Source organism: Oncorhynchus nerka, linkage group LG27 (assembly GCF_034236695.1).
Source record: "Oncorhynchus nerka isolate Pitt River linkage group LG27, Oner_Uvic_2.0, whole genome shotgun sequence".
In the NCBI taxonomy this organism is placed as follows: Eukaryota; Metazoa; Chordata; class Actinopteri; order Salmoniformes; family Salmonidae; genus Oncorhynchus; species Oncorhynchus nerka.
This window is the reverse complement of record NC_088422.1, coordinates 60887763-60915103: the sequence shown is the minus strand read 5'-3', so window position 1 is coordinate 60915103 and position 27341 is coordinate 60887763. Positions and strand designations below refer to the sequence as shown.

Below are 27341 nucleotides of genomic sequence, written 5' to 3'. Positions count from 1 at the left end.
ACAGTGGACACTTGGACAAGGTATCCATTTCCTTGTCCGGGGTTTTGGCGAGCCAAGAGTAGGCTATGGCATCCTCATGGGTAAACTGGATTTGCTTACTCTGGAGACGGACTTTAGTTCCCTCTCTCCTCGTGCTTTGGGTCACCTGTCTCGGAACACACGGAGGAGAGGATGACGCTTTTAATGCAGAGGTAATTGGATCATCTTCACTGAAACTGTCAATGTTCAGAAAGATCCCTGTGTGACAACAATGCTGTAGTGTTAATACAAACACTAGTTTTAATGTATCATAATATGCTGCAAAACACATACAAATCTTTTTTTTTTTTACTCTCACCAAAACTCCAGTTAACTTTTGCTGACATTGCTATTTTGACGGCCGTATTTCAATAGAGATATAACATTGACAACATATAACATTGACAACCTTGCACTCAAAATAACAATTGGCCAAAATAACAAGTATGTGTGCTGGGGACAGGTCTTCCTAATCATTTTGGATACCCTGCAAGAAAACCAAAATATTTGTTAGGTCAAGTCTGTTCCAGTCTTGAAACAAAAAGTCAGCTCATTATTATACATGTTGCTTATTCATGAGGCATTCATGAGTGCAAATGGGTCACTTTTACACACACACTTTGAACTTAATGACCCAGCCCATTCGGTCTGAGGAACCCGATCCAGCACACCAAGCTGCATATCCTGCTCATAACTAGCTCTTCCAATATTAACAGGACCATCCCCTGTGTGCCGCTGGAACCTCTCCCCAAAAAGGCCATGCTGCTAGCCAAACTACACAAATCTTACTCAATTCACTGACACACTGACACACTCTTGCAGGCAGCACCATATGTGGAAAGCTGCTGTTCCTAGAGGAGATCTGGGTCAGGTTAAGTCATCCCACTGTTATAACCACATTCTGTAAGCGCATATCCATAGTATTGGTCCTCCACTTTACCCTTCCTACAGGTAGAGTTGTTTTGCTTTCTTGAAATACTACAACGGTACCTGAAAAGGTATCTGCGTCACTGACCGAGTCATGCTCATCTCACTAGTTGCCCCCTGCTTTGGACATGCAGTATGAATCCACTGAATGATTAAATGTGGGGGGGAAGAGGCAAATGCTTCCGCAGTTCATTTCCAGACCATCACGCTTTCTGTCTTCAGCAGCAGGCAGTGTTGATTCCCGACCTGCTCCAGATAGGTGAGAGGGAGCTGAGATGTAGGCTAATGTTTGGGGCGAGATAGGTGAGATGTAGGCTAATGTTTGGGGCGAGATAGGTGAGATGTAGGCTAATGTTTGGGGCGAGATAGGTGAGAGGGAGCTGAGATGTAGGCTAATGTTTGGGGGGAGATAGGTGAGAGGGAGCTGAGATGTAGGCTAATGTTTGGGGCGAGATAGGTGAGATGTAGGCTAATGTTTGGGGCGAGATAGGTGAGATGTAGGCTAATGTTTGGGGCGAGATAGGTGAGAGGGAGCTGAGATGTAGGCTAATGTTTGGGGGGAAATAGGTGAGAGGGAGCTGAGATGTAGGCTAATGTTTGGGGCGAGATAGGTGAGAGGGAGCTGAGATGTAGGCTAATGTTTGGGGCGAGATAGGTGAGAGGGAGCTGAGATGTAGGCCAATGTTTGGGGAGATAGGTGAGAGGAGCTGAGATGTAGGCTAATGTTTGGGGGAAATAGGTGAGAGGGAGCTGAGATGTAGGCTAATGTTTGGGGCGAGATAGGTGAGAGGGAGCTGAGATGTAGGCTAATGTTTGGGGCGAGATAGGTGAGAGGGAGCTGAGATGTAGGCCAATGTTTGGGGGGAGATAGGTGAGAGGGAGCTGAGATGTAGGCTAATGTTTGGGGCGAGATAGGTGAGAGGGAGCTGAGATGTAGGCTAATGTTTGGGGCGAGATAGGTGAGAGGGAGCTGAGATGTAGGCTAATGTTTGGGGCGAGATAGGTGAGAGGGAGCTGAGATGTAGGCTAATGTTTGGGGCGAGATGGGTGAGAGGGAGCTGAGATGTAGGCTAATGTTTGGGGCGAGATAGGTGAGAGGGAGCTGAGATGTAGGCTAATGTTTGGGGGAGATGGGTGAGAGGGAGCTGAGATGTAGGCTAATGTTTGGGGCGAGATAGGTGAGAGGGAGCTGAGATGTAGGCTAATGTTTGGGGGAGATAGGTGAGAGGGAGCTGAGATGTAGGCTAATGTTTGGGGTGAGATAGGTGAGAGGGAGCTGAGATGTAGGCTAATGTTTGGGGGGAGATAGGTGAGAGGGAGCTGAGATGTAGGTTAATGTTTGGGGGGAGATAGGTGAGACGGAGCTGAGATGTAGGCTAATGTTTGGGGGGAGATAGGTGAGAGGGAGCTGAGATGTAGGCTAATGTTTGGGGCGGCGAGCTTAGCAGTAAACGTGTGCTCGAGGGAATCAAATGTCCCAACAAATGTGTAGAGAAGAATATACCCCTCTAGCTTTTCTTTACAACACACCAACTGAATGTGGAGGGCCAGTTTCAATCCAGCAGAGCAGTATTGAATGTTTGTTATTGTATCGGTCTGTATTTTTGTGGACTTTGTCCCAGCTGCACCCACTTAACCATGCTGTGTTGACTTTAGTGCTTAGCCTCTCCCGTCAGGTCGAGGCTTAATGAAGGGGTCAGTTATGCACACGTTGTTTCTTTCTCTCTCACGGGCCACTGCAGTTGAGGTCGGTTGTTGTGTTGTGACTATCGAAATTGTTAAGCCACTTTGAAATCATAGTATTAACACGTAGCCATGTGAGGCAGTCTGAACCACCACAATCTGCCTGGTTCCTTTGCCAACACATGTGTATACACATTTCTCCCACCTGTGGGGCCTGTGGCAGATGTAACATCTATACCGTAGCACCTTTGTGCTTGCTGGAAGGTTCCGGTGCCGTGAGAGATCAGGGGTTGTTCTCCTGCATCGTCATGGATGGGAAACACCATTTTTCTTTTTTCCAGACGGCCAGATGAGGTCTACTTTTTATTGTCCCAACTTTCACCCTGGATTTACCACTGCCAAATATATATATATATTAATGTGATCTTATGTGGCACTAGACTCTCAAAGCCCTAGTGACCATGATGATGGTGTTTGGCCTATGGGACTCCCAAGGTATATTACCAATATTATAGCTTAATAATACAATTAGAATACTATAATATGGCATATTTAGGAGAGACAATGTAAACGTAAGACAAACCCATAAAGGAGTCTAAAACATTATTGTGTCATAAGAAATCATCCCCCTAACGAATGTAGTATAGACTCTTAGATTGAAACACTGTGCTGGGGAAAATCAATATTGTCATCATTCAATTAGTCAATGCGGATCACATCAGTGATGGGACGGCCAATGCGTGCCCATGCATTCTTACCGGAGTTGTGTTTGTGTTTTGGTTGAGTGCACTGAGGCAGATTTGTGACTGGCTCGACTGAAGGATTACGATGAAGAATGAGGCTCACAACACAGGTAGTTACTGCTGACCCTGCAGCCATTGTTTTAACAGACAAAAAGACCGAGGGGGGGGGGGGGCTTTCTTGTCCCGACATGCCACATCCTGTGTTTAGGTGGTAATGGAGTCTTTAAGTGTAGTCAGGGAGACCTGTTGACTGAGGGATTGTTTTAAAAGAAATATGGGGCGGGGTGGAGACTGACGAGAACAGACAGCCTGTTAGTTAACGCCTATCTGCCAACGTCTGTCCTCAAGGTGTGGGTTGGTGTTCACTTGAGAATTTCACGCTTTGTGTGTGTCTTCACTAAACTGTTACACTTAGCCTATATCTGATATTCTCTCTCCATTCAGTTCAATGTAACGGGATTAATCAGCATGCATGAACAATGTGCATATAAGCTCACCTGAGATCTGTCTTGAATGGATTCTCCCTTTTGCGTTTTTTTACTGAACTTTCTCACAGACGATATGGTCATCAGCTCCCTCCCTGAGCCTACAGCTTGACCTATCACAAGAGACTGGACTCCTACATGGTCTGATGAACAGAGATGGAGTGGGAGTGATAGGGAGCGAGAAATGATAGAGAGAGAGGGAGAGAAATAACGAGTGAACTAGGCGGCTTGCTCAGCTGTGCCGCATGTGATGGGTAAGTGTGACAGCTTTTTTCTCCAACTGGGACACAAACAGTGGAGAGACATTTAGGCCTGCAGGACTCCCAGGCAGCTGAGGAGCAACAATGAGAGCTCTTGTCTGGAGAGGACTGTTTCAGAGTGAAACGGGGGAGAAAGAGAGACCAGCATGGAGAAGAGGTGGAGAAGGGGGAGGTGCCAGGGTTTATTAAGTCTGCAGGACACAGGAGGCCGACTGTTTGCTTCCTGAAGCCTTATCTTTATCCCCAGTTTAACCCTTAACGTTGGCAGAGCCGGCCTCCCTCTATTTCTGCTTATCCATGGAATCTGCAGCATGCCTACTGCATGTTTTCCAACCAGTTCCTTTGTGTTCCCCTGAGGTTGCCCGTCGCCATGGGCACAGCAAGGTTTCATCTCCATGGCGAGAGGTAATGGGTAGTGATGAGAACGGGAAATGTCATTAACCTCAAATGGTGACTGTCTTCCCTCCGGATCTCTCTCTCTTTCTATTTTTTTATTTTTTATCTCTCTGGATCCCTGTTTCTCGCACTCTCGCTCTTTCTTCTGTCTCTCTTTCGCTCTGTCTCTAGCGCTCTCTCTGTCTGCATCCATCTCTCTATCTCTCTCTCTCACAAGACACTCCCTTTACAGGGTAGGACAGTGCCTGTGTGTATTTTACTTCCTCCCCCTGTCTCTCTCGCCTTCGTTTTTATTCTCTCTCTGCTGGAGGTTAGGACCAAAAGATGGCAGGCTACCAAGTCCAGGGAATGAAAGCATTCTCCATTTGTTAGTGTCTTGGCTGACATTGTGCGGGACGCAGACACACGCACGCGCACACACATACACACACACCGAGTGAGGCTCATTTTGCAATTCTTCGTGAATTGCTGGATCCAGGAGGCCTTCGTTTTGGCAGGTAGGCTCAAGGTCTTATTGAAGGAGCTGCTGACAGGGTGGCTGATTGGACTAAAATACGTCCTATGCTTCACTCCCCCCTGGAACCATAGCCTTGCTTTGTATTCAGTACAGAGGATTCTTAGAGGCTAGGGTACAGACTGAAGCACTTTACTTTTTAAAAGGGTGCTTTCATATATCTAGAACGTGGTGCAGCCTATTTCTCTTGTTCCAACGCCCTTCAATATATACCATCCCGAACGATGCCAGAGAGAAAAGAAACCTGGTTGTTGTGTATTTTACAGGCTGGGATAATATATTTTCCGTCTTAAATGAACACTCCCCTTCATCTCCTACACCCTCCAGAACCCCGGACTCAGATTTTGTGATCGGGCCCTTATCTGGAAGATATAGCTGGCACCTAAACCAGCCATTCTCCGCTTCCACCCATAGCCAATGAAAATATAGGATAAGTATCTGCCTGAATTTGTATGAAAGAGAGAGAGAAAAATGTAGAATGAGGGAAGTGAAAACAGGTAGCCAGCCAGCAGGGGGTTGAGAATGTGACAGGAAAGAGAGAGGAAGTTGATATCAGAGAGAGGGAGGGAAGTGGAAGAGAGTAAGAGCGGCTGGAGAGAGTGCCGGCGGAGAAAGAGCAGAGACAGAGCAGTGTTTCAGCTCTCTGTAAGGCTCTCTCGTCAGCCAGAAGCAGCAACAGCAGCATGGGATCAGGGGGCCCCCAGTTGGTGCCCTGGAGAAAGAGGGGTTTACATTCAGCCTGTGCCCAGAAACAGGGCCGGCTATTCAGTCCTGCATAACAGCAGAGGGAGGGGACCACAAAGGCCTGTGTCTTCTGTGAGCAGGGGGGTGGAAGGGGAGATCATGCCAGCCAGAAACCAGAGGGAGCCCCATGCAACTAGGAACAGCTACCCAGGCCTGGTCCTTAGCTAGAAGTGAAGTGGCCATTATAGCACTCCTCCCCCTCTCTCTGCTCAGTATGGTAAGGATAGGTCCACTTTTAATCACCAAACCCCCCCCCCTGGTAATTCACAAATTTACTGCTCTGAGAGGAGGTGTGTCTTTAAGAGTTTCTCAAGATGTCCATGGTTGCTTGTGTTACAGGGCCAGAGGTTGTTACTATTCTCGTGTTAATCATGTGGCCGCTTCGCACACTCAGTCACACGGGTCAGACTTACAAATATCAGAGGAGTGGCATCAACAAAAGTGTGGCCATTCACGTCTCCCTCCACGAGGCTTCTAAAGATGTTCTGACAGTTGGAAGTGGTTGAGAATGATTCAAGGCAGAGAGGTCAAACATCTCACTGGATGTTAAATGGCTCTTCGGGAGATGAGGAAATGTAAGCCACGTGTTTTCCGTGTCTTTTTTATTCTTCAGTGAAAATATGGCTTTTTGCCTCACTGGTTCATACGCTGTGATTTATCATCTCTCGGACACAAACGGCTGTCAACAAAATATGTCTCAGCGCAGCTGTGTGTAATCGAACTCGGAGATACATAAAGTTAACCCGCTGTGTTAACCCTGCTCTCAGTCACTAGCCCTGTTATCACCTCCACCTTGGTTACAGCAGGCAGGGTGATGATTCAGCAACCACAGTATATGGTTAGTTGTGTTTTTTACACTATATGTGTGGGGGACGTCTTACGAAATTAGCGCTAATTACATTATTAAAGATCAGTAGCCTCCTATACAGTAGCATGGGCTTCAGAGAAAAGCCAACCCATACCTCTCCTTATCCTCGGCCTCCCAGGCATTACCCATCGGATGAGGGGTGGCCATTTTGGTGCGGCTGGTTAGTTCCTGATCTCTCTCTTTCACGATGGTTTAGCTGATAGAGTTCCTTGGCCACCCTGTTGAGTGTCTCCATCTGTAGATCTATCGGCCGTGACACTCTGGCACAGCCTGTGGTGGTATTAAATATCCCTTTAGCAGGTGGAACGATCAATCTGAAGTCTGTGATTGTATCAGGTTTCTCCCATCACGTCTTCCTCCCCCACACGGCAGTTTTTAAAAATGTATTTTGAACTTTTTTGAAATGTAACCTTTACTTAACTAGGCAAGTCAGTTATGAACAAATTCTTATTTACAATGACGGCCTACCAAAAGGCAAAAAAACATTTAAAAAATATATATATATATAAATATAGGACAAAACACACATCACAACAAAAGAGACACAACACTACATAAAGAGAGACCTAAGACAACAACATAACAAGGCAGCAACACATGACAACACAGCATGGTAGCAGCACAAAAACATGGTACAAACATTATTGGGCACAGTCAACAGCACAAAGGACAAGAAGGTAGAGACAACAATACATCACACAAAGCAGCCACAGCTGTCAGTAAGAGTGTCCATGATTGAGTGTTTGAATGAAGAGACTGAGATAAAAACTGTCCCGTTTGAGTGTTTGTTGCAGCCCGTTCCAGTCGCTAGCTGCAGCGAGCTGAAAAAGAGTAGCGACCCAGGGATGTGTGCTTTGAAGACCTTTAACAGAACGTGACTGGCAGAACGGGTGTTGTATGTGAAGAATGAGGGCAGCACTAGATATCTCAAATAGAGGGGAGTGAGGCCTAAGAGGGTTTTATAAATATGCATCAACCGTCTTGCCACGGGTATACAGAGATGACCAGTTCACAGAAGAGTATAGAGTGCAGTGACATGTCCTATAAGGAGCCAATTAGTTACGCTCTTCTGTATGCCTATTAAGCTGCGTTTACACAGGCAGCCCAATTCTGATCTTTTTTTTCACCAATTGGCCTTTTGACTTAATCAGATCAGCTCTGGAAAAGATCTGATGTGATTGGCCAAAAGTTCAGAATTGCAGCCTTCGAAGTGTACACTCTGTATGGTGTTAAGTTTCTCTCTCTCTCTCTCAGTCATGGCTGCGGATGTATGGCTACCTACCTCAGGCCAGCAGACAGATGTCCACCATGCGGTCAGCTCACATCCTTTCCAACGCCGTCAGCGACATGCAGCGTTTCTACGGCCTGGCGGTCACCGGGGCCATGGACCACGGCACGGTGACGTATGTCACACTTCCTTCCCTGTTGTGCTCTTGTCATCTCTGCCATCCTAATGCCATTCTCCTGAACCAGACCTCTCTCTCTCTCATGCCTATGGGTCCAATCATGTCAATGGATTCATTCCCTAGTTTGTAGTGGATTTGTACAGTGTGAGGGAGACGGAAGGATTTGAACGATAACTGATAAGTTTAATTGGAGTGTGAGGCGGTCTGGGGTGTAGATATCAAATCCCCAACAGGGAGCAATCTTAATTTTTTATTTTGAACCTTTATTTAACTAGGCAAGTCAGTTAAGAACAATATTTTTTTTTTTTACATTGACAGCCTAGGAACAGTGTGTTAACTGCCTTGTTCAGGGGCAGAAGGACAGATTTTTACCTTGTCAGCTCGGGGATTCGATCTAGCAACACTTTCGGTTGCTGGCCCAACGCTCTAATCGCTAGGCTACCCGCCGCCCCGTCTTGAACCCACAGATCTGTTACTGCACATAAAACGCATTAACACTTTCTATGCTATGGCACCTGGGCTGGTGTCACGGGCAGTGTATCTCATAAAACCCCAGTGTGACACTGTGTAGAGGAGTGGATAGTGTAACCCTGACGTCCTCTCCTAGAGCCATGCGGAGGCCGCGCTGTGGAGTCCCAGACAAGTTTGGGGGTCAGATCAAGACCAACGTTCGGCGCAAACGTTATGCACTCACTGGCCACAAATGGAACAAGAGCCACCTCACCTACAGGTAAATAACAGGATTTACTTCACCTTGGTCAATCTTCGTCCATAACCAAATTCCAAATGAGTTTTCATTTGGATTCCTCCTCTTCCCTTGCAGTATACAGAACTACACACCAAAGATCGGGGAGTACAACTCATATGAGGCCATCCGTAGGGCCTTCAAGGTGTGGCAGAAGGTGACCCCGCTGACCTTCGATGAGATCCCCTACCAGGAGATCAAATATGGCCGCAGGAAGGAGCCTGACATCATGATCTTCTTTGCCTCGGGTTTCCACGGAGACAGCTCACCCTTCGATGGCGAGGGCGGGTTCCTGGCCCACGCCTACTTCCCTGGTCCTGGTATGGGTGGTGATACTCACTTTGACTCTGATGAGCCGTGGACCATCGGCAATGGGAACTTACAAGGTAGGTGATGGATGTGGATGGACACCGGTCTCTTTAGTGCGACACCAGAACCGCTACGTCTTGTACATATACCTATGAGAAAAATGCAATGTCCCTGCTTTCCTCTCTCCTCACCTACTTCAGCTGGTTTGTCCCCCCGCCTTCCACTTGTTCAACCATAGTTGCCACGACAAACCAGATCGTCACTCGTTTTGTTGAGAATCTGTCGAGTTTCACTCCTCCATTAAACTTCAAAGTTAGATGGATGACATCATACTGCTCTTGCAACTTCCACCGGCTCTCAAAGCCGTGTTTTAAGGAATGGTAGAATTATTTTGTTCTAAACCCCCCCTCTCTCTTTTCATCCTTTCAATCATTAACCAAACTGCTGTTGCCCAGAGTGGTCTTGGTGAGGGACTGAGGGTTTTCCCCTGCCTTGTGGAGGTGAACGTTGTCATTTCCTGAGCCAGGTCAGAGCAGAGGCAGGTGGCTGGCTCTGCTTGGTGAGGTCAAGAGAGTAGGAGGTGTTACTGGACAGATCGGAGAGAAGTCTAACTGCCACAGCGAGGGTGTTGAGGTAATTCCACAGTGGGAGACCGGTTTTTGAGTTGACTCTGTCTTTAACACGGTTGTATCCTCGTGCAGCCTGGGTCTTTAAAACTCTTGACACATGACTTTTAACGGTCTTTTAAACCACGGAAATTCTAAAAGTAAAGGTCAACTAAGTTTTCGTGGCACATTAACGACATTGTTGGCAAAGCTTAAACGCGCTTGACAAGTGTTGTGGTTATTACACACTGATATCCAACAAAGCTGCAAGTCTATTCATTAGGCTCTTAGATGGGGATATGTGCTGCTGTGTTCATTTTAGTGAGGAGGAAGAGAGATAAGTTGGCTCTTCTCCCGAGACGTTTGAAGTCAGTAAGCCACATGGTTGTCAGGGTTACCTCTCTCTCTCTCTCTCTGTCTCTCTCTCTCTCTCTCTCTCTGTGTGTGTCCTGTGGGATATTTTTAGAGTAACTTGGATGTGCTGATAGCTAGCTAAGTCACAGGTTGTGGTTGGAGGAGTAGTTGGAAGGGGAGGGGATAAGAGCATGGGAGCTGGCAAAAGGAGGAATCCTGAACATCTCAACTTCCTCAGATGACAGAAGCCATATGACATAATGCTGTCTGTCAGTATAATAGAGTGATCCCTACAGACATCTCACAAACCAGCCTCATCCTTCATTTCAGACAGGATGGCCCACAGATCAGGTTAAATGTCAATTAATACTGGAACGGAATAATGTGTCATTTGCTGGGAAAGTACCATGCCATTACTTGGAACAAACTTAAAAGGCGAACCTATAGGATAGGTCAATTCAAGGCCATTTCCATCTACTGTTTTTGAGGGTGTCCACAGGATGTTCTTTGTGGAGGGCGGTTGAAGTGGTGGTCACTGTGTCACAGATGTGTTCTCTGTTGCCGTGACAATGCGTCACTGTCAGTCTGTCTGGGACAACGGCAGGCTTTGATCAGGGTACGAGGAGGACTGCGTGTCTTGTTGCTTACCAGAAGACATTAGACCGACCGCTTTATCTACTGAGAGCACCATTAACACCATTAAAAACCCGGAGCAAGCACATTTTTCTGCTTTGACTTCATAACCCCAATGGGAGGTGCTTACTGTCTGAACATGCAGACTACTGCCCCACCGCCATGTAGTCTCAGTTAGAATGACGTAACTGTGTTCCTCACTTGGCCAGCTCTGGGGAACAATAACCAGGGTCAAAATGGGAAGGCCCCTTGACTTCCCCCCCCACCTCTACCTCCAACCCAACCCCCAACTAAAACCCAAATCCCTAGCTCCAACCCCAACCCTAGCCCCAGGTCCAACCCCAGGTCTACCCCCAGCTCCAACCCTAGCCCCAGTTCCAACCCCAGGTCTACCCCAAGCTCCAGCCCCAGGTCCAACCCTAGCCCCAGGTCCAACCCTAGCCCCAGGTTCAACCCTACCCCCCAGCTCCAACCCTAGCCCCAGCTCCAACCACAGCTCCAGCCCCAGGTCCAACCCTAGCCCCAGGTCCAACCACAGCTCCAGCCCCAACCCTAGCCCCAGGTCCAACCCTAGTCCCAGCTCCAACCACAGCTCCAGCCCCAATCCTAGCCCCAGGTCCAACCCTAGCCCCAGGTCCAACCCTAGTCCCAGCTCCAACCACAGCTCCAGCCTCAACCCTAGCCCCAGCTCCAACCCTTTCCCCAGCTCCAACCCTAGCCCCAGCTCCAACCCTAGCCCCAGGTCCAACCCTAGCCCCAGGTCCAACCCTAGTCCCAGGTTCAACCCTAGCCCCAGGTTCAACCCTAGCCCCAGGTTAAACCCTATTCCCAGGTCCAAACCTAGTCCCAGGTCCAAACCTAGTCCCAGGTTCAACCCTAGCCCCAGGTCCAACCCTAGTCCCAGGTTCAACCCTAGCCCCAGCTCCAACCACAGCTCGAGCCCCAACGCTAGTCCCAGCTCCAACCACAGCTCCAGCCTCAACCCTAGCCCCAGCTCCAACCCTTTCCCCAGCTCCAACCCTAGCCCCAGCTCCAACCCTAGCCCCAGGTCCAACCCTAGTCCCAGGTTCAACCCTAGCCCCAGGTTCAACCCTAGCCCCAGGTTAAACCCTATTCCCAGGTTCAACCCTAGCCCCAGGTCCAACCCTAGTCCCAGGTTCAACCCTAGCCCCAGGTCCAACCCTAGTCCCAGGTTCAACCCTAGCCCCAGCTCCAACCACAGCTCGAGCCCCAACCCAAGCCCCAGCTCCAACCCTTGCCCCAGCTCCAATCCTAGCCCCAGGTCCAACCCTAGCCCCAGGTCCAACCCTAGCCCCAGGTCCAATCCTAGCCCCAGGTTCAACCCTAGTCCCAGGTTCAACCCTAGCCCCAGGTCCAACCCTAGTCCCAGGTTCAACCCTAGCCCCAGCTCCAACCACAGCTCGAGCCCCAACCCAAGCCCCGAGCTCTCCAAGTCAACTCTATTTGCTAAACTTGCCAAATATAGCTGTCCTTCATTTCACTCCAACCATTTTAGAACCATTCTTTTGGAAGCGATGTACAGTACATTTCTGTCTTTCATTCCGGTTCCTAAGGCTACACTACTAGATTGTCGTGGTTTCAGTGCCTTTTTGCTTTACATGTCTGTAGCATGAATTAATGAAGTGTTCTGAATCAACACACGGTTAGTTAGCGTGTGGAGAGAGAGGATGAAAAAAGACACGTTGCGTGAGATGCTACCTGAATGGCCCGTATCGCTCGTTGTCTGCCATTCCCTCCTGGGTGATCCCAGTAACTCTGTTAACACTTCCTGCTTGTGGCCACAGTTCAGGTCATTGCTCTTCTCACTTTACTCACTCGTTGTCGATTTCAGGTTTAGTCGTGGCGAGGTGTATACTTCTTAAGTGCCTTGAGTATGATAATGACTATCCTCCTTTCTCTCTCTCTCTCTCTCTCGCTCTCTCTGTCTCTCTATATCTCTCTCTCTCTCTCTCTTCTCTTCTCTCCAGGTAATGATTTGTTCCTTGTTGCGGTACATGAGCTGGGCCATGCCCTGGGCCTGGAACACTCCAACAACCCAATGGCCATCATGGCTCCTTTCTACCAGTGGATGGAAACGGACGACTTTCAACTGCCCGAGGATGACCTCAGGGGAATACAACAGATCTATGGTGAGTTGGCCCTCTGCAACAAAACCACTGGTATATGGACCTGATAATGTTGGCTGTAAGAGCTTTGGTTTTCAGTGTTTTAGTCTGATTTTTGGCACTGCAGTATAACTGCATAAGAGTGGGGAGTTCCAGCCCTGGGCACCCCTGTGTTTAGAACCCTGATTGAAGTTGGAATAGTCTGAGGTCTGTGTTTCCACTCTACATGCCTCCTCCCCACAGCTCTAAGTGGAAAATCAGCCTGCTGACTCACATATCCACTTATCTAGCTTGGGCAAAACCAGGACACAGCTACCAATTATGAGATCAGTTGGAGGACAAATCTCTGAGCCCTTGATTTCCTTTTAGGACTTTGGAGTGGAGAGTAGCTTCTAACTGCTTTTATTTAATGCGTTTATCACTTTATCTTCTTTAGGTCAGCCAGACGGTACACCCACCCAGGCTCTTCCCACTGTCACTCCTCGCCGGCCAGCCCAGCCAGACCCCAAACCCCCCAACTCTCCCCCAAGTCACCCCCAACTCTCCTCCCAACCCTCCCCTAGATCTCCCCTAACTCTCCCCCAATGCCCCACCCCGGAGGCCAGACAAGCCCCGCACGACTGACCGCCCAGACCACTACGGCCCAAACATCTGTGAAGGAAACTTCGACACGGTCACCATGCTCAGGGGAGAGATGTTTGTGTTCAAGGTGAGGACCTCAGACTGCCTTCCTACACATATGAGATGAGTTGATTCAGTCTCAGCGTGGCTGCAAAGAACAGATTGCTCTTGGGTGGCTGCATAACCTACTTACAGTACTGTCACTGGCTGGCTACCACCCGGTTACTCTACCGTGCACCTTAGAGGCTGCTGCCCTATGTACATAGTCATGGAATACGGGTCACTTTAACAATGATTACATACTGTTTTACCCCCTTCTTATGTATATACTATATTCTAGTCAAGGCCTATCCTATTTAACTATTGCTAAACATATACTATTCTCCAGATATACTACATATTCTGTCCATATACTGTCTATGGTCTATACACCCCATCACATATATACATATGTATTTATATTTACACTCCAGACTCCCGACATTGCTCGTCCTAATATTTCTGTATTTCTTAATTCCATAATTTAACTTTTTAGATTTGTGTGTATTGTTGTGTACTGTTGGATATTACTGCACTGTTGGAGCGAGGAACACAAGAATTTCGCTGCAGACGCAATAGCATCTGCTAACTGTGTGACCGATAAAATGTGATTTGATTTGATCTCGCAGGTCATTTGATCAAAGGCTGGTCTTATTGCAGCCAGTGGGCGTGATAACCATGATGCTGTCTGTCTGTGTCTCTCAGTAGTGCAGTAAAATCTGCTCTCCCCAGGTTAGGATCATCTGGAGAGCCTTATGGGCAGTTGGTTCAGGGCCTGGGTTCAATTGGGCCCTAAGCAGGCTGTAAAACCTCAGATCCGTTCTATTTTATGACATGGAGCCCCGTAAAGAGGAGAGGAGCAGCACTCTCTAGGTCTCAGGTGTGCCTTAACAACTGCAGGACCAACCAGTCCAGGGCTGCGTCGATGGCTCTCGTTTGAACCATTTGTTAGGCCATTTGCCGACAGCTGGAGAGGATTTCACTGTTTATGCTTCAGTTGATGTGGTCGACTCTTCTCTTTGGTTTGAAAAGAGCCCGTGCTTGACTTGGGCGGGAGCTCGCCGGAGCTGAGTAACGGCAGCTAAAATGTTTTACTGCTTAAGCTCCTGCTCTTCATTTAGAATATTAGCTCAAAGGTATCTAGCACCTACATATAAATATAAACAGGGCAGGCACCTGTTTCAGTCCAGTCTAGCACTGAAAAGAGCCATGTTCCCTCTAATGCACTCCTCTTTCTTTCGACTGTATCTACATAAGTTGGTTGTCTCTTTTTTTCCAAGAACTGCCATTTGCCATGGACTTCAGTTATCTGTCTCTCTGGCCAACTGTCTCTGTGGGAGAGGGCAGAGGAGGTGTACATGACAGACACCATAGAGTTGGAGGGTTATGTAGATATGAGAGCAGGGGGGAAAAGAGTCATCTTTGACTGTGCTGCGCTCTTTCGTCATCGCGCTTTATTTGAAGTAGTATACATCAGCTTTACGACAGACTGTAGCTTCACAAAGCCGTCTCTCTGCGGATGCCCCCGGTCTATTTTTTTAGGAAAGGTACCATCGAGCCCAGAATGTCTCTGACATTGAGTAGTGTTCACAGAAAGTCTCATCTGGTCAGTTCTCTTTTCTCTTGTGCGCCTGTGAGGCTCCACAGTCGGTACATTTGACTCGTGCGGGTGGTTTTTTCTTCTTCTTCAGAATCGTAATTACACTTCTGTCATCTCTCTTCTCTTCCTGCCTCTCTCCGTGTTGGAGTAGATTAGATGCAGGGCAGGTCTGCTTTAAATGATGCTCTGTTCACTAACAGGCTGCGCTTCCCCGCTTGAAGGACAAAGACAAGAGCTGCTGCCAGGAGGATGCAACTCTTAGCTTTTACCATTAATGCTGACAGCCCAATGCTATTAACTTACCGCTAATGAATGAGTTTGCAGATCTGTGAGGTCGTTTTTGGAAAGCACTCCGAGTCCCACACTGAGAGCGCGATTTCCCCTCTTGTACCGTTTCAGACGTGTTTTGTGCTGACTTAAAGCAAACAGAGCAGTTCAACCAGTTGAACTACTTTATTTCAGTCCAACTCGTAAAATGCTCCTCGTGCAACATGCTGCAAGCCCAAGCCAGTTCCAACAGTAATTGGCACACGCGATATGCTCAGTGCTGTGGTCGTGGGTATTAATAGCCTTCTAGCATTGCCTTTAGTTATTTCATTGTCCGTTTTAGCAGGCTTGTCATGTAGTGCAGGCATTCGGATGCGCTTGGGAGCCCGACCACCCGGCCGCAGGCTTCTCCCGAACCCCAAACGCTGCGGGAACAGAGTCTTGAACCTCGGCAAGACGGAGCTGCTCTTCCTCCCGGGCAAGGACTGCCCGTTCCATGATGTCGCCATCACGGTTGACAACTCCATTGTGTCCTCCTCCCAGAGCGTTAAGAACCTTGGCGTGATCCTGGACAACACCCTGTCGTTCTCAACTAACATCAAGGCGGTGGCCCGTTCCTGTAGGTTCATGCTCTACAACATCCGCAGAGTACGACCCTGCCTCACACAGGAAGCGGCGCAGGTCCTAATCCAGGCACTTGTCATCTCCCGTCTGGATTACTGCAACTCGCTGTTGGCTGGGCTCCCTGCCTGTGCCATTAAACCCCTACAACTCATCCAGAACGCCGCAGCCCGTCTGGTGTTCAACCTTCCCAAGTTCTCTCACGTCACCCCGCTCCTCCGCTCTCTCCACTGGCTTCCAGTTGAAGCTCGCATCCGCTACAAGACCATGGTGCTTGCCTACGGAGCTGTGAGGGGAACGGCACCTCAGTACCTCCAGGCTCTGATCAGGCCCCACACCCAAACAAGGGCACTGCGTTCATCCACCTCTGGCCTGCTCGCCTCCCTACCACTGAGGAAGTACAGTTCCCGCTCAGCCCAGTCAAAACTGTTCGCTGCTCTGGCCCCCCAATGGTGGAACAAACTCCCTCACGACGCCAGGACAGCGGAGTCAATCACCACCTTCCGGAGACACCTGAAACCCCACCTCTTTAAGGAACACCTAGGATAGGATAAAGTAATCCTTCTCACCCCCCTTAAAAGATTTAGATGCACTATTGTAAAGTGGCTGTTCCACTGGATGTCATAAGGTGAATGCACCAATTTGTAAGTCGCTCTGGATAAGAGCGTCTGCTAAATGACTTAAATGTAATGTAAAATGTCTGTGTGAAAGTCAGGTGACAGAGAGAGTGCGGGCTAGCAGCTGTTTCCCCCACCTTTTTAAATGGGACTCAATGTGCCCTCTCTTTCTCTTTCTATAGACGGGACCCTGCCCTCTCTTTTAGATACTGCAGAGTGTGCCGTGGTGGTGAAAGGGAAGGGGGGAGTGTGTGGCGTGGAGAGGGGTGGGGTTAGTGGATGTAGAGGAGGAGGGAGGGGTGGGGGCTGGGTGTTAGAACAGACGGTTTTAATTTAGAGGCCCTTGGCTGCGTTCCTGGGTCTGGTTTCTATATTAGACAGATCTGAAGTCATCTCAAGCTCTGGGCCTGAGCCAACGAGATGGAGGGAATGTGAAGGTCAAGCTCGGACGCCCACCGCACCATGTGACTAGGGACTTACTGAGGACGCACTGACAGAGAGAGAGAGAGAGAGAGAGAGCATGTGTGCGCAGATGTGTATGTAGCATATGTAGTGAATGCGTTATTGAAGTATTTCTCCTATTGATTGATCCAAACTGTTGAACGTGGCTGTGAAGACCTCCTCCTCCAGGCAAGGTGCTGAACAGGCTCTGATAGAGAGGAGAGGTTCAGGAACTATCAGGCACATGGCCCATCATGTTTGGCACTCTCTGTTCCTCTCTCCCATATGTTTCTGCAGTTTACTGACTGCGTGATGGTACTAAACTGCTGATACGCAGTGTTGCGTCCATTTCTGGTGTGCAGGCAGCAGCTCCAGAGAGCCATGTCACAGGCAGGTAGGGTCAGAGGTTAGAGGTCAGGCTGAAGAGTAGAGCTCCAGTGGATGTGCCCTCTAACGGCTCTCCCCGATCTTTTCTGACAGGGTCGCTGGTTCTGGAGGGTGCGGAGGAACAGGGTCCTGGACAACTACCCAATGCCCATTGGTCACTTCTGGAGGGGACTGCCTGGGGACATCGATGCAGCCTACGAGAGACACGATGGGAAATTTGTCTTCTTTAAAGGTATTTGTACTCTCCTAATCTCCTAATCTACAAGCAGGCGCGGAGGCATACATACAAACACGCGCTCACACACACACGCACGCGTGCACACACACACACAGTCAGTCATTTTTTAAATGTTTTAATTAGGGTTAAACAGAGGAGAAATAGTCCAACTCAGAGGCCTGGAATAGTGGTTGTTAATGTGTTGAAGTAGCAGCAATGACAAAACAGCTGAATGGTTGGTTTGGTTACACTATAATGAAGCATTGTTGCTGTTACTAAAATAGATTCACATGGTTTCAGTCTTCGGTGTGTGCAGTGTGTGCATTTTCTTTTTACGCTAGTGTGCCTTGGAGATTAAACCTAAAGCTGTTAGTGTTTTCCACATTACAATTGAATTACAGTTGAGCAGTGAGTAAACATTGCTAGTTCCACATTAACACGTATTTCTGCAGATAGTAAGTGTTCCTTGATCTCCACATTCACTTTAGCATGGATCCCCAAATGTATTGTAACCTGGAATAGTATATTACGGACAAACCGTCTTTGGATTGATCGAAAAGATGATGTTTCTGTCTAAATGGAAAAGATAATGACATCGTCAAGTTGAAATGGGAGGACTGGAGATCCCTAGAGTTTTGCGCTGCAATGCAATTCGGATTTGGCTAGACATGAGATCTCCTTGGTGGCAGTGAATGCCCATTGGCTCAAGCTGTAATCCTCCCCAGACTCCTCATTCGGTCACAACTACCTCGTTCCTCCCTACACCGTTGCCATAGAAACCGCCCCATGCCCCCCAAACACTTTAGGTTTTAACTTTCATTTAGATCATTTTCCCTCATTAGGTTGACATAAAAAGTGCTTTTGCTGCTATACGATTTTTCGCCCAGACTTCATTGCGGTTTTCTATTGATTTCCCCCCCACCTCCTCCTCAATTGTTAAACCACAAATGTAATAATATCCTTAGGAGAACCTACTCAATATGATATGTCTGTAGAGGTTATTATAGATCCCGCCGGCATCACTTTGTTCCATGAATTTTGTAACCAGAAACAGTGAAAGACAGATGAAGATAGCGAAAATGCTTTTTGGGGAGACATTTGAGCTGTAGCTTTTTAAGACAGCTGGCTCTCCCTGAGAAAGTCTTCAGGGCAAATGATGTCATTGGCAAGGCCTTCTGAAATTTGGATGACAGCCATAGCAAAGAAACCAAGGGACCAAAAGTTGGCCTGCAACATCTGGCAAATGTGAGGGAGAGAGTTGCATCAGCCGTTTGTCTCCAGATGCTGACTGCAAAGGTTTTGTTTTCAATGTAGAACTGGGCCAGGAGAACAGAAAGCAGGGCATACGGACGGTGCCTCTGTGTCTAACATACTGTAAAACAATAAAAGAAAACGACTCGCCATGTCCTCGACATTTCCACTCGAACCCAAGCTGTGCATAAACACAATTTCACTCTCTATTATGTCCACTATTGGTGCATGCTAGCCAGCAAATAAACAAGACTGTAATATAATGGCGGGTTAACAGTTTCCATAGCGATCTCCAGGTTCGTGAGTGGTAGTTGTTGGAAAGGGAAAGTCCCTATGCTCCACAAAGGACCGTTAACCATGAATGCCTTTCTCCCTCCCTCTTTCTCTCCATCCATCCCTCCCTCCTGAATGATTATGTCCCACAAAATATCTGTCTCCCCTTTCCTGACGTATCCGTTCCCCCCACCCCTCCCACACCACTGTACTTCTCCTCTCCTCCCCCTTCCTCTCCTCCCCCTTCCTCTCCTCCACCTGTAGAGAATAAGTACTGGTTGTTCAGGGAGGCAAACCTGGAGCCTGGTTACCCCCAGGAGCTGACAGACTACGGCAGGGACATCCCCTATGACAAGATAGAGACAGCCATCTGGTGGGAACCATCAGGTTTCACATACTTCTTCAAAGGAGACTGGTAAGGAAGGGACTCTCCTAGTTATCTGTGAATTGTTGCCCTTTTCCACGTTGACCGAAGGAGTTTCCATCATGCGTTCACTACTGTAAATTGTCTTCTATTTTTGGGCTACGGAATATGTTTTTGCACGATTACGATCTCATCATGCCTGATTTAACATGCAGGCTGTATAGGGGGTTTAACATACTGTTATTCTCTCCCTCTCGTCTCTAGGTACTGGCGCTTTAACGAACAGTCCCGTGCGGTAGACAAGGACTACCCCAAGCCAATCAGTGTGTGGGGCTCTGCGGTCCCGTCCTCTCCCAAGGGGGCTTTCCTCAGCGATGATGGAGGTGAGAGAGGCGAGAGGGGGGCCAAGAGAATGCCAGTAATGAACACTCTAAACAAAGGAGAAGGGTGGGTCTGGTCAATCAGAGAGAGAGCTGGAGGGGGGGTGGGGGGGTGGAGAGAAAGAGAGCTTAGTGTAGGGTTGATGAGCTGAGTAGGGGGAAAAAGTGACATTAATTTGAAAGGATGAAGAAAAATAAGGTGTTTTTTTTGCTGTCTTTCTTTTCCCCAGAACCGTACTGTGTTTACTGCCTCAATCAATGCCGTGGATAAGTATTTGATTATCATAATAGTGTATTTAGTACTCAACATTCTGCCCCTGTCTTCCCCTCCCAGCTTATACATATTTCTACAAGGGATCCAAATACTGGAAGTTTGACAACCACAGGATGAAGAGTGAGCCGGGCTACCCTAAATCCATCCTGAGGGACTTCATGGGCTGCAGTGTGGACCTGGACCCAGACAGAGACAGGGACACCGACGCAGGCCGCAAGGTCCCCGAAGTGGATCGCCCGCCCTTCAACCCTGACGCAGGCCGGGACAAGGAGAAGGACAAGGAGCGGGACAAGGATCAGGACCGTACCAACGATGTAGACTATAAGGACGAGAGAGAAGAGGAGACCAACGAGGTAGACGTGGTGCTGAAGATCGACGAGAGCGAGACGCGCACTATGAACATCATCATGGTGACAGTACCCCTGGTCCTGGTGCTGTGCATCCTGGGACTGATCTACGCCATCATCAACACACTGAAGAGGAAAGGAACTCCCAAACTTCTGGTCCACTGCAAACGCTCCATGCAGGACTGGGTGTGACCTCTGACCCACTTAATAACCCCCCCCCCCCCCCCACAACCTGAACCCTACCCTCATTCCTCTATCTTCTCATCCAAAACATGGTAGTAGAGACATACGTGCAAATACATACACACACATGACGCACGCGCACACACACACACACACACACACAGTAAACATAAACACATACACCTAACTCGTTCCCCTCCCATGGTGCTCTACCCAATGAGTTGACTGTAGTCTATTTATATCAGAACGTTTGCACATTGTTTTTTTGTTTTTGTTTGGTTCATATTGTGTGTGAGTCTTTTTTTCTAAACCAGGAAGTGTCTGCATTATTCTCTCTCTCTCTCTCTGCCCGTTACAGTGGGTTTCTCTGAGATAACTTCCATCTGGTTCTTGGATTAGCCTTCGAAAGGAAAACAGAGACTTAACAGAGCGATAGAGAGAGAGACTGCAGCACAGAATGAAGGGAGTGAAGGAGGTTTGATTCTGTGAAAAGCAGAGAGCCCCCCCCATCCCTCTCCCACTCCTCCCTCCCACCTCCTCCCTCCCTCAGGACTCCTACAGCTGAAGCAGGCCTACTGCACGTCAGGTATCAACAGGAGAGAGATCAGTGTAAATAGTGTCACTTTTTGAACTGCAACTCACCCAATGCCTTTTGTCACTACACCTTCCATGTTGAACAGCCACTAACTGAACTTTTGGTTTTCTCATCTGTTTTTAATTCAAGGGCACCATGGATGATATTGGAAATCTTGTCCATATTTTATAGACAACTTTCACAAACGTTTGGCTTATTCAACCAAACATGGTCCCGTGGTGCCTTTTTAATTTCTAACCTTGTTTCGGTCCTATTAACGGCGGCAATGAGAGTTTGAGTTGTTATGATTAGGGAAGGGTTGGAAAAGAAAGGTGCTTCTTTCCTATTTTTATTATTTTTTTAAGACAAAGGCAATTCACTGTGAAATGACTCTGTGTGGGACTTGGAGGAGCAGTTGAGGTGCTGAGGTAGGAGAGAGACTAGTATTGAACGAATATCCACTGGGCAAAAACATATTGAATCAATGTTGTTTTCACATCATTTCAATGTGAGGATGTTGAATCAATGTGGAAAACTGATTGGATTTGCAAAAAGTCAACAACGTAAGGGAATAAAATTTTTAAACCAAACTTTTAACCTAAATCCAACCCAGCTAGCACATTTGGTTCCTTGGAGGTTGTGGGAACAGACGTTTTTGGTTATCCATTGGTTCTGGGAAAGAAGCCAAACATTTCCTGAATAGTAAAACGAAATGTCTTTTAAACGTTCTGAGAATGGAAGTGAACATTTTGCCTGTTCTGGGAACGTTCATTTGTAGGTTGCAGGGAGGTTGTGAGAACGTTTTACTATGGTTCCCTGAAAGTTTTCCTGTGAGGTTTTATTAATGTTCTGAGGTGGAAATTGTAGGTTAATTTGAAGGTAATTAAATAAAGTTCTGGGAATAAGACTTTTAATACTACTGCTATCTTAGGTTAACTGTTTTGAACTCCAAGCACAGATAGGACACATGGAAATTCACCTTCTTAGGAACTTATGATATTCTGCTCTCTCTCCATGGACTTATTAGCCCATTGATGCTGAGGACGGAATGTATGTTTTTAAATAACATTCTTAGAACGTTCTTTGAACGTTACTAATGTTTTATTGTGGGATTTTATGGAACCTTTTATTAATGTTTCTGAGAAGATTACTTTAAATAGAAATTTGAGGAAACCTGCAGAAAACTTTATGCTGAAGTACTGAAATTCCCACGGAAGAACGTTGTTTCTTAACGTTCTCTGGACGTTCTGAGAACATAGCTTTCAATAGAACCATGAGAAAACCTGTAGAAAAAAGTTATTCTGAAGTACCGAAAATCCCACAGAAGAACTTTGTTTCTTAACATTCTCTGAACAATTGGAGAACATTACTTTAAATAGAACCATGATGAAACATATAGGAAACAGTACTGACATTCCAACCTAAGAAATATAAGGTTCTCAGAACTTTATGAGCTAGCTGGGTACCCTGCACCATTCCCAGAACATTGTGGGAAGGTTTTATGCAAAATAACAAGAGGACAACCACGCTCTCACCAAGCTCAAATAAATGTGATTCTCAGAACATTATGTGCTAGCTGGGAATGACATGCTGAAATGTTTTGTTGATTTCATGTTGAATTGAAGTTAGTTGACAACTCAACCAAAATTAAATCAAACTAGAGTTTGAAATAACATCTGTGCCCAGTAGATAAGAGATTGACTGACACTTTTCATCTGAGATATACTTGGAACCAGCGATACTTCAGCCTCCTGAAATGTTTTAATAAATATAATTCAAGTAATGCACCACACAATGAGCCCTCTCTCTGTAATACCCTACTCTCCTAGATTTAAATAGATTGGAGGGCTTTCTCTCTCTCTCTCTCTCTCTCTCTCTCTCTCTCTCTCTCTCTCTCTCTCTCTCTCTCTCTCTCTCTCTCTCTCTCTCGCTCGCTCTGAGCTTGGTCTAGAGAAGTATTCCTCTGAACATACTCAGAAAATGTCAGCACTTCCTCTCATTTAAAATAGCAGGTGTTTTAAAATATTGTTAACCTCCAGCCTAGAATCTTAGGCCTTCTCTGTACCAAAGCAGGCTTCTTTTCATTTTCTGAGAGGTCCAAACGGAGAGACAGACTTTACCAGAGAGGGAGAAGGGGAACGAGAGAGGGCATGAGAGGCTAGAGATCTACATGGGGAGTTCAAAGACAGAAACCTTATCTGTTAAGTGTTTTGGAAGGCTTACAGTCTGTTCCTCGATTGTTTTGCCCAGATGTTGGTGATTGTTGGAGGGGGTTGGGGAGGCTGCAAGGCAGGCTGAGTGAGAGACCAGAGGTCCATTCCTACAGCTGAGTAAGACAGTAGGGGGAGTGAGGGAGAGGAGCTCACTGCGGGGCTCTTCCTGTAAGGATTATTATTGGCACTGTATCCCATGACCCACATTCACTAGCTCCAGAGAAGGAACTGTGGAGTCTATTCTCTGATACCAAAGGGAAATAGTAGCACGCAGTGTATGTAACTTCTTTATTTCTCACGTTGTTATGTATTCCCTATGCTCTTGTCTTCGACCACAAAGGCGCATGTACAGTATGCATACGTCTGGTAGATTTACTAGCAGCCCAAAAGATACTGAGAAAGGATTTGCTGTAAGGTAGAGATAAGTCATTTTACACTCAGATACCTGACAGCTTTCACTGTTTACCATCCGTCAAACAGTAGTTGTGATGAACATGTCTGTCTGAGGCATCGACGGGGGTGGGGTAGGTGCACTGAGGATGCGTGAGATGCTTCAATAATACCACTGAGATGGGGGGGGGCAGTTAAAAGGGCCATTATAAATATTATTGACAGCGGAGAGGAATCACTGTCATGAGAGGTCCTGCGTGTGTCAGTGATGGATCCCGTTCGATGGGGTTGCTAGGAGACCGCCTCTGCCCATTGCCCTCTCATTGTGCTGCGAGGTTGAGAGGGGAGTTAATCAGAGGTAAAAGCCTTCCCTCTCTCTTCTCCCCCCTGACTACCCCACCCGTCCCCATCCACCCACCCATCCTGTCCAAATCAATGGTAAAATCACCATCAGCAGGCCTAGAAGGTATCTGGACAAACTCAAAAAATGCTCACTCATTGTCTGAGACCCAGTCCATGCCTTACTCGCTCTCTCTTTATCTGGGATAGCTAGTGTCTTTGTGCCTGTATGGAGTAGACTATCACTGCGAGTCCCAGACCTTTGTGGCTGTTCGTGTTCCTAGTATGTCTGTCTCTTAGTGTGGATTTAGTTTCCAGCTGTTTCTCGCTGTGTCTGAGACGTCTCCCCAATAAGACACTGTAGTCCCCAACGATGCCTGCCTTAGAACTGGCTCGAGCAGATGCAACGGAAATGTGGGAAATTTCACAAAGGAACTGCCTGCTTGAAGGCAACTTGAGCCTTTATAAGAGCACTCTGGGATTGAGTCCAAGACTGCTTTGTTTTTTTCCTTTTCTCTTTTGTTTTTCATGAGAATTGTTTGGAACACTACAGCAACGAAAAATACAGCAACGAAAAATACAGCAATGAAAAATACAGTTATGAAAAATACAGTTAAAAATACAGCAATGAAAAATACAGTTATGAAAAATACAGTTATGAAAAATACAGTTATGAAAAATACAGTTAAGAAAAATACAGTTATGAAATATTATGTCAGGGATTGATTGAGGTATCAACACCCTCTGTGTGTATGTGTTTGGTGTGAGTTTTTTCGAGTGCTATTACTCTGTAGTCGCCTCTAGTAACTTTACTCTAGCCTTATCACTACTTTCTCTCTCTGTTCAACACCACTCTACTCTTCTGCACTCGTCTGGTCTACTCTGCAGCCCGTCTATGCCCTGCCTTGGCCCCAGGGGGACTGTAACAATGGTCTCTCTCACAAAGTGCAGCATTGTCCTCCATGCTGTCATTGCTCCGGCCCAGCAGGAAGGCAGGCTGAGCCCTAGGCCAGGATCCGGATGCTTCCTTCCTCCCACAATCCCACTCTGTCCCTCCCCGCAGCTCTGTCATGGCCAGGGAGGGAGCAGAGCAGCCAAGGCGGTCTGATGTTTTATATCCAAGATAGAGAGGAACCCAGCAGACTATGTTGGTTCTATATATTCCGTTAGTTGTTGTTTGTGGCCAGTGCATTTCACAGGCATCCTGTACAGTTGCTTCATATCGTGTCTCGCGGTTAACCACTAGCTTGACCAAAATGGTTTTGTTATTCATTGCAATCAACAACCACACAGGATGCCAGACTGCTCTTTGTGGAGAAAAAGAGAGATCTGTTAGAAAGATGACACGATGTCAAGAGAAAGGGGTTCATTTTGATCCCTGCGTTCGATGTCTCAATCCTCTGTTTGATGTCTGTCAAGATCCAGAGGTTGGCGGGGAAAATGATCGCTGCACTTCAGTTGAGTCGTCAACGTCTCGACTCCAGACACACACTCAGTGGGTGTGCATCCCTATCCCAGAGTGCATCTCACCTTACTCACTCAGATGAGCTTGAACGACTGAGACCACTACACGCTATTAACTCTCAACTGACTTACGGTAGACTGCTCCTCCCAGGTCCTTAGAAAACCAGGCAACTAAAAGCCTACTAGGCTCTGGCAGCACAGCGTTACATCTCACAAATGTTTTAGAAACGTTACAGCAATGTTGTGTGAAAGTTACTACCCGGGCAATGCTTCAGTGAGTCGTTATTTTATTTTTAAACCTCACCACGGCTATTAACATTGATGGGATGAAAATAAAAAAAGTTCATTTTGTCTGTGTGATTATCATGATTATTTTTGAATATTCATTCCGGTTTGTTTAATTATGTGCCGTTTTATCTCCGAATTCTTCTTTCAACTTCAACGTAGGATTTCTTTTTTTGTACTTTGAATAACATTCCGTGTGTGTGTTTTTATTTTGTTTTGCTGGAGAACGTGAAGATTTTATACATTTGCGGTGTGTGTTCACCTCCTGTTGAGTGTGTTAACGATCCATGCTGGACATGTACACAATAAAACGCTCTAAAAAACAAAAGAAGTCGAGTAGTCCAAAGTGATACGGGCATTTTATGAACTATCCCAATGACCTATTCATGATGTGACTTTGGGTTTTGATGCTTGGCAATTCCACCAATACAGAAGCGGTGGGATCATGATTTATTGTCTCCGCCGTAATGTAAAATTCCCAAAATGAAGACTTCAGTAAACAAACAAACTGTATTCTGACAATGGTCCCACCCCTTCTTCAAACGGTCCCTGAGCTAAGATCGCGGTCCGTGACCAGGGCCCGAGGAAACATGGACCAGGGGAAAATGGGAGGGAGATTTGGCAGCAACAGCCCAAATACTACAGCGATGAGAGGAAGCAAGTACAGTCGTTTGGTCAGAGCCAGTGTCCTTCTATACAGTAGTAAGCTATATCCAAATCATGACACAGAAAATATACTGTAGATTCACAATCCTATTCACTTAGATATCTATATTCAAATATTTACAGCGAGTAAATGACTTAAGTAGGCAGTTTTAATTACATGTCACAGTGCAAGATAACAAACCATAGGTCTATAAGGAATGCATTAGTGGTACCGTCGCAAAATGGCTACATATTGTGGCCTAATGCAACAGACCTCTTTGTAGCTCCGCTAATGCATTCCTCGTAAGCCTTGTCAGGGCTTTGAACCTGCTGAGCTCTAATCATTTCCCGACCTCTACCTAGAATTGAGACCTGGCCTTGGCGTTGTTAAATTAGCTTTACTTATACTGGCTGCTCCCCTGAGCAGTGGACTAATTATTACCAGCAATACCTAACCACAGCTTGAAACACACCCTGTTATTAACCTCACATACACACCTGTTAGGCCTACATGCCACCTGTTACTGTGCTATTGTACCCACGATATATACAAGCAGTAAGTTCATACCTAATATTCTGAAAATAATTGCAAATGGTATATCCTTACCCTGTCCCCTTAACCACATTTTCTATTTCTTCATGTCTGTCTTTGTCTAACCGTATGGAAGCCCGTATCCTGCCACCAAGAAAATCAAATCTGACTACGAGTTACGAGACAGTAAGTCATAATTAT

The 27341-nt window shown here is 46.9% G+C and overlaps 1 protein-coding gene across 1 annotated transcript; it reads left to right on the top strand.

Moving 5' to 3' along the window:
- The first annotated feature begins 65 nt into the window (after positions 1 to 65).
- Positions 66 to 26031, top strand: LOC115112102 (matrix metalloproteinase-15-like). The gene is given in 11 exon segments (XM_029638898.2): positions 66 to 191; positions 7893 to 8041; positions 8652 to 8774; positions 8868 to 9175; positions 12679 to 12840; positions 13253 to 13346; positions 13348 to 13525; positions 17503 to 17641; positions 19415 to 19565; positions 19779 to 19897; positions 20229 to 26031. Coding segments are annotated over 11 exon segments (2028 nt in total). The 3' UTR covers positions 20708 to 26031.
- Positions 26032 to 27341: the final 1310 nt, after the last annotated feature.